The 14619-nt window shown below is 45.0% G+C and overlaps 1 protein-coding gene across 4 annotated transcripts in view; it reads right to left on the reverse strand.

The window, feature by feature from the left end:
- Window positions 1–14619, reverse strand: part of LOC146026376 (dimethylaniline monooxygenase [N-oxide-forming] 2-like) — a 133231-nt gene that overhangs the window by 3685 nt on the left and 114927 nt on the right. For all 4 annotated transcript variants that reach the window (XM_083156999.1, XM_083157000.1, XM_083156998.1 and 1 more), the window contains exons 6-8: window positions 8196–8392; window positions 4467–4822; window positions 3071–3143 (exon numbers count right to left, since the gene is read on the reverse strand). In XM_083156999.1, the coding sequence (XP_083013125.1) occupies window positions 3071–3143; window positions 4467–4822; window positions 8196–8392 (626 nt within the window). The remainder of the gene's footprint in view (window positions 1–3070; window positions 3144–4466; window positions 4823–8195; window positions 8393–14619) is intronic.

The raw sequence follows: 14619 nt of genomic DNA on the forward strand, positions 1-14619 counted from the left end.
CATAAGTGATAGCATACAAGTAGACATGTCAGACAGTCTGTACCTGTACTGACAGGAAAAGAGGCAATTTGGAAGCCCCTGTACAAACTGACTATTTTACATGAGTTGTCTCCCCTCCAGTGTGTAATGCGAAAGAGTTTTTAGTTCAGCTAGGAACCTAGTCAGCGAGCGGTGTAGGAGGTTGCTTCCGCAAAATGTGGAGAAGATGATGTTCATCAAAATGAATAATCAATTTTTCAATGCAGACCAGCAATTGCCTCAAGAGACTGCAGAAGGACCTGTTATTGTGGAGTCCAGCAGGGACAAATTGATAATCTGTGAGGATGAGGACATCTTGCCTCTGTAGAGCCAGTTTGTACAAGAAGAGGAGATGAATTGCTTGTTTTTTTGTGGGTGCTCAAACAAACCAATCATTTCAGCCACAGTCGTTTGGCATATCCGGTCGCTGAAATTATTGATTTGTTAAAGACAATGTGCATGTCCTATTTACGCAATAATTCCATCTCTTTTTTTGGTATTATGTGCTCTTTGGGGCCTAGTTTTTCAAACTTCCATCCTGTCTGTCAATGCAGGGCCACTCCTAGATGGGCAACATATTTGTGCACTCACTTGTGTCACTTAGCATAGTCATCTAGCTACTTTGGTGCAACCTTTTGGCCTAAAAACAACATTGTGAGGTGTTCAGGATAAAATGGAAACGAGAAAAATTAATGATATTGGAGGTTAATAATAGCGTATGAACAAAATAAAAAAATCAGCGGCCACCAATTCTTTGAATTTTTTTTTTTAAATCTTCTGCCTGCCAGGGATGCAGAGCACCTCTCCTGCCTAGCACTTCCCCACTCTGCAGATAGGTGTGTGCCAGGGGTGTGGCACCGCTGGCACATACCTACAGACTGTATCAGATGCGATACTTCATGGGTGCTAAAATGCACCTGCGATATGACACTGAGGGCTGCACATAAGAATTATGTAGCCTGTCTGACCTCCCACTCTTATCAGGACCACACATCGGATCGAATGTCATAAACATGCAATTTGGACCGATCTCAAGGTCTGATCCACCGGAATCAGGTGAAATTGGGCCCAAATCACATAGTGTATGGGGGCCTTTAGGGGGAACACTTGGTAGGGTCGGCACTTGTACTGGTGTTTTGTGCCTGAAATGCACCAGTAACTTCAAAATATTTCCTCTTTTCCAAATGGCTTCATGAATACAGTGTAAACAGGTAGGAAATGCACATACTGCCCCTGGAAGCTCCCATGCTTAGTAAATATGTTTTTATAGCTATAGTTGCTCTTTTATCATTCTATTGAATTGGCGAACTCAAATAATAGCTTATACCAATCAATGAAAATAATAAAATTAGGCATGGGGAGGGAGGCATTACTGTTATCCCTAAGAATGCCCTCACCCATAAATCCATTCCCAACTAGAGACCCATTCACAGAGTTGGGGCCCTAACTGAAATTAGGGCCACATTTCCCAGTTTGCCCCTAAGCTTTTTCCACAAATTGAGCTCAATGATGTAGACCTGTTACAGACACCTTCAGATCCTCACTGGAAGTGCCTCCAAACATCTTAACTACAGATGGAGCGCCTCTTAGCCAGCACCACCCCCCCCTGCTGGCGAGCATCCCCTGCGCATGAGCGTCCCAGTTACCGTGCAGCTTGGGGTATGTCCGCTTCAGGGAGATGGGCAGGGTTGGGGGGGGGGGTCTCTGTTAGAAGGGGATGTGCACATGTCCCATGCGCGTGCATCCCCTTCCGGCAGTTGGCAATCTGATCGCATGCCCTTGCAAGAATGAAGGGTGCTCCATCTGTACTCTCTTACAAATATATACTGTAAGCACTCATCCTGCAGCATCATGCCTCCAAAGCGCTCTTATGTGATTGGTCATAGTACCAGATTTATCTATACCACCTTATCCAAATATAGAAATCTCTTTTTATATCCCAAGAGCACAAAGCCACGGCCTGATGTTCTCACACTTCCTGGTTCACATCCTATGTTCAGAATGGAACTCTGATTGCTAGTGCCCTTAGGACATGCTCAGTGATTGGAGTGGAGCATCAGAAAATAGGATTTTGGTACCTACCGGTAAATCCATTTCTCAATCTTCAGGGGCCACTGGCATTCACAATGGCTGTTAGAGCTGGGCTTGCTGGGAGCTAGGCACACTAAAAACTTTAGAAAAAGGCTGGCTCCTCTCCTCTAATACCCAGCAACCTCCAAGCTTCTGTCACTACATGTTGGCAGATTGCAAATAAAAAATATTCCCCCAAGTCATATTTGCCTCAGTTTAACCTGCACATTTTGTATGGTTATTATAAGTCTAAATTCCCATACACACAGAGCGGTTTTAGGTCTATTTCTAAGTGATGTGACTAGATTGAACTAGATTGTGACTTTAAGCATAATTAAGCACACATCTACCTGTGTGTATACACCCCAGCGAAGGCAATGCGCGATCCCGTGCATTGCTATCAACTGACTAGATTTTTATTTTTAGATAGTAATATTATATTACTTAACCCTTGGATTGCCAACATCTCCGTAAGAAATGTGCAAAAATATCTGCTAAAAATGCCAACTCTGAGAGATGCGCAAAATATCGGCTAAAAATGCCAGCGTCGCTCACATTTGTTATATGGATTCAAATTAAAAGTGTTGTCTAAAAAGATTATATTTCTTACACAAGGTCAACATTATAGGTCATTGTGATGAATAAAAGGTTTGCTTGCCAATTTTCACACCAATTTTAACAAATTCACTTAGCACTCAAAGGGTTAATAAAAGCTGTATTTTCAGTAAATCTACTCATTAGATTAAGTTTAGTTTTTCTAGGGTAGAGGTACCAGCTTATGTTATTGTTATATATGATCACGATAAATCCTAATAATTAATCTTTACAGATACATTCATTAAATTATTGTAATTTTTATTAAAACTCTCAAAGCAAAATCTTTTTTTTCTGCTACTCATAAAGAAGTGCAATGTCCATATATTTCTTTATAGTATAAAATATATTAATAACTAGGAAATAAATGTTGTTTCTCTTGTCTTACCATTTCTTTCTTTGTTTTTCATCCTTTAACATGTCTTCTTTCATTTCTTCTGAGCTTGGAAGTTTGAGTAATCCTGAAAAATTATATTAACAGTTAAATGAAAAACAGTGAAATTAAAAATTATATTAACAGTTAAATGTTTTGCCATATTTACATAGAAACAGACTTTAATGGTAGATAAGTACCACTTTGTCTAGTCTGCACATGTACATGCACATAAATATCCCTTTCACTGACAAATTTTTCCTGGGTTAGTCGGTGTAAAAGAATCCTGAAAGATTGTACCGGGTCCAACGTTCTGGGATTTCATCCCTGGTCTTGACCAGGGTTGAACCCGGCACAGTCGCGAGTCCACGGGCAGTGTCAACGGGTATCCCAGGTCGACGCAACCCAGGTCCTGTTCACTGCACTGTAAAGATGCCGCTAGGAGATGCTGAATCTTCCAGCTCCACCCAACCCCTCCTCTTGGTTACGTCATCCACCCGGCTTTATGCTGGGTCAGGCAGCTAGTGTGAAAGCGCTTGCAAGCCAGGACGCAGCTGAGATTTTGTACCCGGCTTGCAAGCACTTTCCAGTGTGAAAGGGGTATTAACCCCATCAGTGGCAGTCCAGGGAAATTTTCCGGGCCAAGCTGCGGTGCCGCAGTGGGCAGTCCCGGAAAATTTCCGGGCATGCCACAAATCTACAGGTGTGCGCCAGAGGTGCGTGCAGGTGTGCACCACTAGCGCATCACCTCAGCAGCGACCCCCACTAGGCCGCTCCCTCCCCACCTCCACTGTTGTGCCCCCCTCACCTTCTCTCCGGCGATCGTATGCCAGAGCTCCCCTGCCGCCGCCATTACTTTGGGAGAGATGGCGGCAGGCTCGGGGATGTTCGGCACAGCTCGGGGGACTCGGGACTGCTCGGGTGTTCAGGCTTCTGAGTCCTCCAGAGCCTCCCCGAGCCTGCTGCCGGCTAGTGTGCTGCTATGATGATTGGCAGCGGCCGCAGCGGCAGGGGAGCTCCGCTGAAGACCGCTGGAGCGGAGGGGCTGGGGGGGTCACAGGAGGGGAGGGGAGCGCTGGGACTCCTCTAACCCATCAGTGGACGTTTTTTCTGGGACAGGAAAAACCTGTCCTATTTAGGTGCTCCTGCCCAGAAAAACCCACCACTGAAGGGGTTAAACCCGAGGGTAAATAATTTTGGAACCTAATTCACTTACAGCACCAGTATATTTTTGGATTGTGAGAGGTACCTGGTACCTGGAGAAAACCCACCTAAGAAGGTCGAATTACACAAACTTTTCACGATCAAATCCATTACCTCAGTGCTGTGAGACAGTAAAGATACCATTAAAACTATAGATTTTATAGCTGTCCTTTAAATTTGGTAATTATTCTATCAATCAATGTCTTACCCTTGAAAACTCTTGTAGCCCATCGAGACTGAGTTTCAGCAATAACCATGGTTGGCCCAACTGGCAGAATAAAGGCAATGAATGCTATTGTTGGCTTTTCAATTTCCAAAGGAATGATCTTCTTGTATAAAGAGCCTTTGTCTTCATCAATCTTTACAACCGAGTCATCCAGAAAAGGGAAACTGTAGGTATATCCAGTGGCAAGTATGACAACATCAAGGTTGTTCAGAACAGAATTGTCTTCAAAACGTACTGAGGACTCTGTAACTGCTGTCACTCCTGCCTTGACAATAATTGAGCCAGATAGAACACGGCTTGCAAACTCTTCATTCACCAGAGGCTCCCTCCATTTAATTCTATGATTAAAAAAATGCTATTCTCAATAAAATATATACTAAAAGGAAACAGTTGTTAATGGCATGCAATGGGTAATCAATCAGTAAAGCAAATTGTGGTATATGGTCTTTACTCACTAATAAGAATAGTACTGTAAATAATCAGTGCAGATTTTACCCCCAGGTAAATTCTGCCATCCCATCAATGTCAGTAGACCAGCTGCAGTCCGTGAGACTGCACTTGCTTTGCCTGAATGTGATTTCCTATTGCAAGTCCTACCTGCCAGTCACAGACACACAAGGATGTCCCATTAGGAGGAGTTCCCTCCCACCAAGATTGCCAGGCAAAGTTTGGTTAAGCAGAGAACTGGCTTCCGTTACAAAGCCACCCCCTGACTTGTGCAGCCCATGCTGACTTGTATGGGCTGCAGTCAGTGCAGTCCATTAAATCCAGGTTTATGCACATGTGCAGCCGCAAAGTGTTGTTTTTGCATGGTCAGTCCCATCATCTGCCAGATCCATTGTGCAGGTGCCGGGACCTGGTTGTCATCTCCTTGGGCAGAGGGTCTCAGCAACCCCCTGCCATATGTAAGCAGCTGCTGCCTCTGTGCATAATGTCTAAAAATAGTCACTAAAATCTTCCATGCCCTGAAGGGGCATCTGCATGTACAGCAACACCTGTGTGGTTCACAGCAGGATCCAAGTGTGACCGTTGCTCTTCCAAAGGAGCTCGGTAGCTTACCTGCTGCTGCAAACAAAGGTGTACTGCAACATTGTTGGCAGCTCAAAATAGTATGATCTTGTATGCATCGCTGCCAGAGCCCATTGAAACAAATAGGAGATGGGCACATGTACGCGCCAGCACCCTTTTCACTTAAATGGCATATTAGAAGCATACAATGACACACACCCCACTATGCCACTACATTGTTGCTGCTAAGCTGGAACATAAAAGCAAGGATGAATGAGGACACATCTGTAGCTAATTGACTATATGCCAGGAACCCTGATAATATCTGCAATAGGGGACAGGCTCCTGCCTGATACCACTCATCCTGTGCTGCAGCAATCAACAGTGCACCCACTCCTGCTGCTGGACCGTGGAATGGGACCTGCAAGAGAACATTGATTCTTCATGCTGCAGAGTGTGAACCAGGCCCACCAGCCATTGCCACACAGCAGATCAGGAACCATGCCAGTTCACTGCAGGCTCCGGTCCCTGTAGACCCTCTGAGAATGCTATCCACAGGTGTATGTGTATATATAAAAACTCCAAATTGACTAGGAAAAACTTATGCCTCCGCTTCTGGTGTTGGCTGTGATTAGGTTAGAACAAAGTGGCTAACATTGAAGCCTGGTGAAAGCCCCGAGCAACAAGAGGAGTTAGAAATAAAATCATAAAAAAGTTAATTACCGAAATTGAACAGATGAGCAATTTTCCACTTGGGACAAATGAGTTCATCGAATAAGTGTACTAGAGGGCCACACCCACGTGTAGCCAGGGAGCAATTTGCTGACCAGATTTTTTATTTTATTAGTTTAATTCAGATAATCCCTTACCAAAACCCATTATTCCAATTTGCAGTTATTGCTACCAATATCAGTGCAAGCATGTGCAGTTCTACAACTAAGGGCAATATCCTATTGCAGTGTTGCTTTACCACTGCTAATAGGTTTGGCTGGGGCTAGAATATTAGCCTTGATGCTGGTGTCCCTTCGGCTACGGTTATCGGATATTAGGTTTAAACATAATCCATGATAAGCAGCAGCCGGGACCCACGGTAACACATGGATTGGGGATTTAACCCTGATACCATGTATTTTCGCCTGATTACAGGTTCATTTTGGGTTAATAAAAATGTTTGCTAACTGGATACAATGAAAGTTTATCGTAATAGCCAACCATTTTTTTATTAGCCAAAAATACAACAGAGATAATAGGATGAGTCAAAACGATCAAAGTTGGCAGGAGATCAATACTGCTGTTGTGCCTTAGGGTTACTGATTTACATGACTTTAACCGGATACACACTAGATGATATGTGATCTGATCCATTGGATCAGACCAGCATATGGGGCACACTTCTAGTATGTACCCCTATGTCACTGATGGTACGTGCTTCCAACGGTATGTAGGGCCAACAGAAGACATTGACTAATGAGGATCATGCTGCTGGATGCAACATGGCCACCCCCAGTTCTCCTTCATTGCCGACATCAGCAAATGTGTACATTATACACATGCCAAAGCAGACTTCCTCACCCGGTCCCATCGTAGTCGATGTAACTTGGTACACACATCGTGTACCATATGCCCAGCGGTACTTGTGTAATATCTGGGCGCCCGATTTTTTAACGGGTCGGAAAAATCACGTCGATCTCATCGCATCGCGACCAAATCGCATGCGATGGACGCGATTTTTCATAGGATTCAATGTTAAAATGGTCCTGTTCATTTCCCCACTATCCAAGTGGGCATAGAGTTGACTTTATATAGTGTGGTGAGTGCAGCGAGCCACCGAGCCCAAAGCATGGCGAGCGCAGCGAGTCCTGTGAGGGGACGCGGAATACATTTTAAGTAATCCGCGTCCCCTCGCGATTTGGTCGTGATGCGATCGACGCAATTTTACCGGAAAATCGCGTCCATCGCATCTGATTGTATGCCGTAAGTTAAGGCATACAATCAATCGCATCAGGCGCCCAGATATTACACAAGTACCTACCCAGCTTTAACAATAAAACTTAACAGGAAAAGCCCAATAGATAGCCAGCATTTTGGTTACAAGTTTACAATGTACCCATTTACAATATTGTAGACATTACATAAGCTTTTTCTTCCAATAAGGACAATAAAAAACCATCCCCGGGCTCCTATTATTTATTACAGTTTTCTGTTTAGTTGTAAAGGTATTCTATACTGTACATAGAAATGTGCTGCTTCATCAACAGTAATACTGTACATCTATACTCAAATCATGCCAAAATACCCCATGCAGCAACAAAGTGAATAAGATGCAAAATTTAGGAAGTGGGATGCATCAGTCTTGCCAAGGGTCTCCCACGTCACACCTAATGGCACTTCATGATAGGTACGTGGGGACACATCTGTATTTAACTCTTTATAGAATAAGGGGTTTATTTAATAAGATCGGAGTTCTATTGAAGATGGGATGTTGCTATGGGCAACCAATCAGATTGAATAAATAAGAAGTACATTCAGTTTGGTTGGTAGGGGCAACATCCCATCTGCAATAGGATTCAGCCAATGTTTCTTAATCTAACCTAAGGGGTTTATTTAATAAGATCGGCGTTCTAAGAACATTTTTTTTTTTTTTGTATTATTATATTATAATTGAAAGCATCTTGGAGAGCAATTCCCAAAACATAAATTTACCCCTCAGGTTCTATGTTGTACATTCCATGGTCAAACTGATCATTCATATATTTCTTTATCATCCATCGGGATACAGATGCTGGCACAAGGTTTTGTATCCAATTCTTGTAGCGGCGCAGGAAAAGCAAATCAAAAGGCAATCCTCCTTTCCCCAGGCGCTGCATGACCCATACTCCTTTTCTGGCGCTGAGGTAGACCTGCAAAATATATTACATACAGTATGTGACGTTGGCTATATAGTAATAATTCTATACACACACATATGCGCGCGCACACACACATATATGGAACCATAGAATGATAGTAAATTATAACACTTCAGTTTTTACATGTAATAGAGTATCAGTATAAATAGCTTTTGCATTTTCCCCTGCTCAGTCTTACAGATATATTATGGTCTATTGTATTTAATCTCATATAGAGCGTGAAATGTAATAGGGTGCAGTTTTCAGACATGTGCAATTTTTTGGGTACAAAAACAGGTGAATTTGCATGTTTTTTGAAAATCGCACATGTAATAATGTACAAATTGCAGTACATTTTGCATGTTTTTACCGGTCTAAAAAAAAATGCACATACAAATTCTCATCCAGATGTTTTTTTCATAGAAAACAACAAAATCACAAATGTAATCGGGTGCGACTGGGAATTGGTGAACCACAAGTACCAGAATGCGAGGCATTAAAGGGAAGTTGCTTCTTGTAGCTCACCTGAGAGAATTATTTAGTAAAAAACACACACACTGTACAGTTTAACTTAAACTTTATAAGTTTATTATACACTACTACACTCTTACTTAACATACTCATCTTACCAGGTTCCAGCGCTGTCAGTGGAGTGAGCCTGGCACCCAGCATGGAGAGTGGAAATCCTGTGACTGACATCACAGGGAATCCCACTGACCTCTGATGGGGACACCGCTCAGATCTGGCTTAAATCATGAAATATAAAATATAAAAAATAAATATAAAAACTCACAGAAGTCCGCACTCACATCCCGAGGTAGGTAGCAGAGGGGAGCACTACTAGAGAAATCCACTGTTGTAGGACATTAGACATATTCAGATCGGTACATAAAAAGATGCACTGCAGGCAGGGCCGGCGCCACCACTAGGCAGCTCTAGGCATTTGCCTAGGGCGCCGGCACCTGGAGGGCGGCAGTTCGCCCCTCACCCCCAGCATGGAGGGTTAGGGCACTGTTCATATAGCTGTCGGGTCCCTGCATTGAATAGATTCAGCCTATCAGCGTGCGGCAAGTGTTTTCAAAATCAGAAGTGCTTCCCGCGCCGCCACGCGTGCATAGCGCTTGTTATTCTCTATTCACTGCAGGGACCCGACCCCGACGCCAGCAGCTTTATACCCAGTGACAGCGCCGCAGGTACCCCCGCGGCACTGACAACACCCCTGGCCGCTCCAGCACCTGCATGGATGCCGAAAGCTATATGAACAGTGCCAGCCGCCAACTTTATAACACAGGTACACCCCCCCCCGACTCGCCTGGGGTGCTCCGGTACCTCGCACCGGCCCTGACTGCAGGGCAGGCATCATGAAGTGCCGTCAACTTTTAATTCAATATAACAGAACGAAGGGTCTTTTTCTAGATGGATAAAGAAACAGGCCTGCTGTACTGATGTGTGTCTCCAGTGGCGTAAGTTTGTCCCAGTTGCCCGGAGGCAAGATGAATATTTGTGACCCCCCCCCCCCACACACACACACACACACACCATTATACACATACATACAGAGAGAGAGAGAGAGAGAGAGAGAGAGAGAGAGAGAGAGAGAGAGAGAGAGAGAGAGAGAGAGAGAGAGAGAGAGAGAGAGAGAGAGAGAGAGAGAGAGAGAGAGAGAGAGAACACATATATATTTCAGAACTTAGCCACAGAAGCGATTTTAATGGCTTTCAATTAATGGTTTTAAACTGGCAGTGGAGGAGAGGTGCCCCCTTGATAGCAGGAGCCCGGCGGCAGATGACTCCATTGCCTCCCAGAGTTCTGCCTCTGTGTGTCTCTATACCTGTCCACACTCTCGCTTTCAGCCAATCAGGGCTAAGCGGGGTCCCCATCACAGAGGTCAGTATGATTCCCTACACCAGTGATGGCTAACCTTGACACTCCAGCTGTTGCTGAACTACATATCCCAGCATGCCCTGCATCCGTTTTAGCATGGCCAATTAGTAAAACTGTAGCAGGACATGCTGGGATGTATAGTTCAACAACAGCTGGAGTGTCAAGGTTAACCATCACTACTCTACACACTTGGGCACCCTCCTTATGGGTAAACCTCTCTAAATAATTGCTGGAAAATAAAGTTTTAGGAACAGTGCTGGTGCAGTTTTAATGTTAACATTTCAGGTGAACGTTTCCCAGTCCTCACTAGACCACACAGCATACTGTATATTGAAGAAAGTAAGAAATCATCACAAGTGTAATAATCAATGGATGTTTAAGCTTGATATTGCATTAAAAAAACACCTCACCATTTCTCACTTAACACAGTACCTGCTTATTCTTAGCTATATATATATATATATATATATATATATATATATATATATATATATATATATATATATATATAAACGAATCTAGGGGGTGGTCCGGGGGTGCACCATGCCGACAACAACCATGACCTCAATTCCGTCCAACAATTCATCCGATCCCGCACCAAGTCGTCTTTTGACCCTATGTCGACCAACAAGTCGGTACCCACCTTCACCCGCCTAGTTGACGAATCAGTTATTAAGTATAACGCCGCAGCACCTAAAGCCCATTACAACCTTTCTAAGGCCGAACATCTGGCGCTTAAACAATTGGCTACTTACCGCCATATCACCATTCGTCCGGCAGACAAAGGGGGTGCGATCGTGATACAAAACCTGTCCGACTACAAGACTGAACTGTATTCGCAACTGGCTGACACTAACACCTATGTCAAATTGACAGGAGATCCCACGGCAACTTATAAGCTTGAGTTGGATACCATCTTGCATGAAGCGGTCCTTAACAACTCCATCGATTCCAAACTCAGTATATCCCTCAAACAACATCACCCGGTCATCCCACTCATCTATACAGTACCCAAAATACATAAGAACCTCACCAACCCCCCTGGACGCCCTATCATTTCTGCCAATAACTCACTTTATCAACCCATCTCCAAACTTCTCGATGTCATCCTTCAACCTCAAATACAATCTCAACCTACATTCATCAAGGACACCACTGCCTTTCTATTACGTTTGCAACAGTTTGACACAGTACCAGCTAACACCGTATTAGTCACACTGGACGTTAGCAGCCTTTATACTTCCATCCCCCAACAAGCAGGGGTGGCTGCGGTGGCTTCCTTCCTGAGGATGAATAACATCACCGATATCGATCAGTCATTATTCACCAAACTTCTCACTCTGACTCTGGAAAGAAATTATTTTTTCTTTGACGGCTGCTTTTACCAGCAAACCAGCGGGTGTGCCATGGGCAGCCCGGTGGCGCCAAGCCTGGCTAATATCTTTATGTTCACGGAAGAAAATGATAAATTTCTGAACAACCAGCACCTCAGTCGACACATCCTCATGTACGTTAGATTTATAGATGACCTGTTCCTCATGTGGACAGGCCCTATAGATCTCCTCACTCAGCACATCTCCATCATAAATTCAAGCTCATCCCCCATCAAATACACCATCAATGTACAGCCTCAATCCATCAGCTTCCTGGATGTCAAGGTCAGTTTATGTGCAAACAAAATTATTACTGAGGTATTTACCAAAACAACTGACCGAAACACACTACTACTATCATCCAGCCATCACCCCCGAGGTCTCAAACGTGGTCTCCCGAAGTCACAGCTCATGCGGGTGGCGCGAATATCAAGTACACCTGAAGCGGCACTACATAGCACTAACATGATCGTTGCCAGATTCGTCCAGCGAGGGTACAACCTCAATTACCTTAAAACTACCCAATTGGAGGTACTGAATATGCCTCGTGTCGACTTACTACAACCCACCCAACGCACCAAAAAAGACATGCTACCCTGCAAACAACGGTACACCACCGCCAGTCCAGTGGTTCAACGTGCCACCACAGCCCTGTGGCCTATTGTTAAATCGGACCGCTCACTACCATGTTTCAGTAGAGTTCGCCCCATGGCCTGCTATACACGAGGCAAGAACATTAAGGACAAGGTCATGCACGCCGACATCACCGGCTTCGAGTCTACAGCCCCCAAAGCCCACTTCTTACATAAACCACCTGGCTGCTACCGATGCCTCAAATGTACCACCTGCCGCAATTTGGTAGTATGCAAGACCTTCCAGCACCCTCATTGCAACCAGTCTTTTCGCATCCACCACGTCTTGACTTGCCTCACTACTCACGTTATTTATCTGCTTTTTTGCCAGTGTCGACAACACTATGTCGGCAAAACCATAAGGACCATCAGGGAACGTATGGCCCTTCACCGTTCTGCCATAAATAATGCCATTTCGTCCAAAAAAGCAGATCAACCGGTGGCTCGTCACTGCTTGGAGGCGGGACACACAGTTGCTGATATTAAGTTTATACTTATCGACCACGTACCTGTGCTGACCAGAGGCGGTGACCGCGATGGCCTTTTACTGAAACTTGAGGCCAAATGGATTCACAAACTCAATACTGTTAAGCCATTTGGCTTAAATGACAGGATGAACTGGAGCTTATTTTTCTGAACTCTTGGGATGCGACTGTACGCATGTTGACACGGCTGTCGACATTGACTCTGATTCTTCTTCATTGCCCCACAGCTGCACTATGCCGCAATAACTCTGGGTCTGGTCGTTGCTACATCTTTGCCGCATCATCAATACCACCCTCTGCCAGCAGCGCCATATACCCGCTGCTCCTTACATCATCTTAGACGTACCATCAGTGCCACTCATTTGCCCCTCTGCCAGCAGCGCTATACACCCGCTGCCCCTTTGATCCCCCGCGCTGATCATCCCCAGCCGCGCTACTCCTGCCGTCTGGTCTACTTCTGCCGTCTGATCTACATTGACACCATTGTTGATACTGACTCTGGCATTTGTTGCACTCGACTACGCTGACTCTGTCATTGGACCTTGCTCTCTTGTACCGCACGCATGTCCCTCCGTCAGCAGTGCTATCCCCCCGCATCGCTGCCGATCCCCCGCACTGGTTATTTGACATGCACACGCTTTGTTTGTTTTATTCATGTGTCTGTCCTGGCTGTGGGGATTCTGAGTGGTTGCCGGGGACGCTCGCCCAACCTGTCTGCGTTGCTATGCAGCAGGCGGGGTGACGTCAGTGGTGCGCGCTCCTGCCTCAGTGACAGGAGGTGTGCGCGCTGCACCCGGTGACCGGTCAGCATCACATGGAGCCAGTAAGTGATTTCTTATGTTATATATATCTGGTCCCGCCGCCGTGCGGGCACATACCTTTATGCCTGTTACATGCTGTCTTGACAACGATACCCCTGAGTATCGAAACGTTGACCTTGCCATGTAACCATTTTGCTCATATGATATAAAAGCTTTGAAAAAGACCCCTGGAGTGACACGTCTATTCTTCACTATATATATATATATATATTAGGGATGAGCGGGTCCGGATCTCCGAGATCCGGACCCGCACGGACGTCCTGAATCCGAATCCGGATCCAGGACGTCCGCGGACTCCCGCGCAGGCCCGGATCCGAAATCGAGGCCCGACGTCACGTTGGTGACTTCGGATTCTCGCGAGATCCGGATCCCTTAAAAGCCGGGACCCGCCGCCGCCATCTTCATTCTGTGGGGAGACGCAGAGCAGGGAGCAGTGCTGCCAGAGAGGGGTTTTTTTTCCTTTATTGCTGGAGCGTTGTGTTGTGTGTGTCACTGTGCTGCTGCTACAGAGCTGCTGCTACAGAGTACAGAGTCAGACAGAGGGGGTTTAATAATTTTTATTGTGCTGCCGGAGAGGGTTTTTTTTCCCTATATTGCTGGAGCGTTGTGTTGTGTTGTGTCACTGTGCTGCTGCTACAGAGTACAGAGTACAGACAGAGGGGGTTTAATAATTTTTATTGTGCTGCCGGAGAGGGGTTTTTTTTCTATATTGCTGGAGCGTTGTGTTGTGTCACTGTGCTGCTGCTACAGAGTACTACAGACAGAGGGGGTTTAATTTTTATTGTGCTGCCGGAGAGGGGTTTTTGTGCTGCCTGGCTACCTGTTATACGGTAGTAAACACCTACCAGGCAGTCACCTCTGTTGTTGCCAGTGCCACTACTTAGTACCTACCTCTCAAAGTATATAAAAAAAAATAAAAAAAAAATAAAAAATATATAAAAATATAAAAAAATAATTATAAGTTGTTGTTGTTGCTGACACCACTGGCTGCCGTTAGATATCGCAGTAATTACATTTTTAACTCCGGTTTGCTGACGCCACTTG

The sequence above is a fragment of the Crinia signifera genome, chromosome 8 (genome assembly GCF_055691185.1).
Source record: "Crinia signifera chromosome 8, ASM5569118v1, whole genome shotgun sequence".
Lineage (NCBI taxonomy): Eukaryota > Metazoa > Chordata > Amphibia > Anura > Myobatrachidae > Crinia > Crinia signifera.